This window comes from Brachionichthys hirsutus, chromosome 6, assembly GCF_040956055.1.
Source record: "Brachionichthys hirsutus isolate HB-005 chromosome 6, CSIRO-AGI_Bhir_v1, whole genome shotgun sequence".
Taxonomy (NCBI): Eukaryota; Metazoa; Chordata; class Actinopteri; order Lophiiformes; family Brachionichthyidae; genus Brachionichthys; species Brachionichthys hirsutus.
Genome location: NC_090902.1, coordinates 13,318,859 through 13,319,793, shown reverse-complemented (window position 1 = coordinate 13,319,793; position 935 = coordinate 13,318,859). Strand labels below are relative to the sequence as shown.

The 935-nt window shown below is 63.1% G+C and overlaps 1 protein-coding gene across 1 annotated transcript; it reads left to right on the top strand.

The window, feature by feature from the left end:
• Positions 1–935, top strand: purab (purine-rich element binding protein Ab). Its single transcript, XM_068740377.1, is given in 3 exon segments — positions 1–370; positions 373–393; positions 396–935. Coding segments are annotated over 3 exon segments (849 nt in total). The 5' UTR covers positions 1–27; the 3' UTR covers positions 881–935.

The following is a 935-nucleotide window of genomic DNA, read 5'->3' as shown; positions in this document are numbered from 1 at the left end:
CGGAAGGTAACGCAGGGAGGCAGCATCATGGCGGACAGAGACAGTGGCAGTGACCACGGAGGGCCCACCCCGGGCCCCGGCTCGCTGCCCCCCGGCGCGATGGGCGCCATGTCCCGGCTGCAGCACGACACCGAGGAGCTCGCCTCCAAGCGCGTCGACATCCAGAACAAGCGCTTCTACCTCGACGTGAAGCAGAACGTCACAGGCCGCTTCCTAAAGATAGCCGAGGTCGGCGCTGGGGGGAACAAGAGCCGCCTCACGCTCTCCATGTCGGTCGCCGTGGAGTTCCGCGACTACCTCGGGGACTTTATCGAACATTACGCCCAGCTGGGCCCGAGCAACCCGGACGTGGTGCAGGACGAGCCGCGGCGGCTCTCAAGAGCGAATTCCTGGTGCGGAGAATCGGAAATATTACATGGATCTGAAGGAGAACCAGAGGGGGCGGTTCCTGCGGATCCGGCAGACCGTTAACCGGGGGCCCGGGCTCGGGAGCGCGCAAGGCCAGACCATCGCGCTGCCGGCGCAGGGGCTCATCGAGTTCCGCGACGCTCTGGCCAAACTCATCGACGACTACGGCGTGGACGAGGAGCCGGCGGAGCTCCCGGAGGGCACGTCGCTCACCGTGGACAACAAGCGCTTCTTCTTCGACGTGGGCTCCAACAAGTACGGCGTGTTCATGCGCGTCAGCGAGGTGAAGCCCACGTCCACGTACCGGAACTCCATCACGGTGCCGTGCAAAGTGTGGTCCAAATTCGGCAGCACCTTCTGCAAGTACGCAGAGGAGATGAGGAAGATCCAGGAGCGGAGTAGAGAGAAGCGGGCCTCCGACCTGCTCCCCGAGGCCCCCCCGCACGGAGGGGAGGACGGCGACGACGACTGACGCGGATTAATTTAAAAAAAAAAGATGAAGGAAGAAAACTGAGACTTTAACTGTA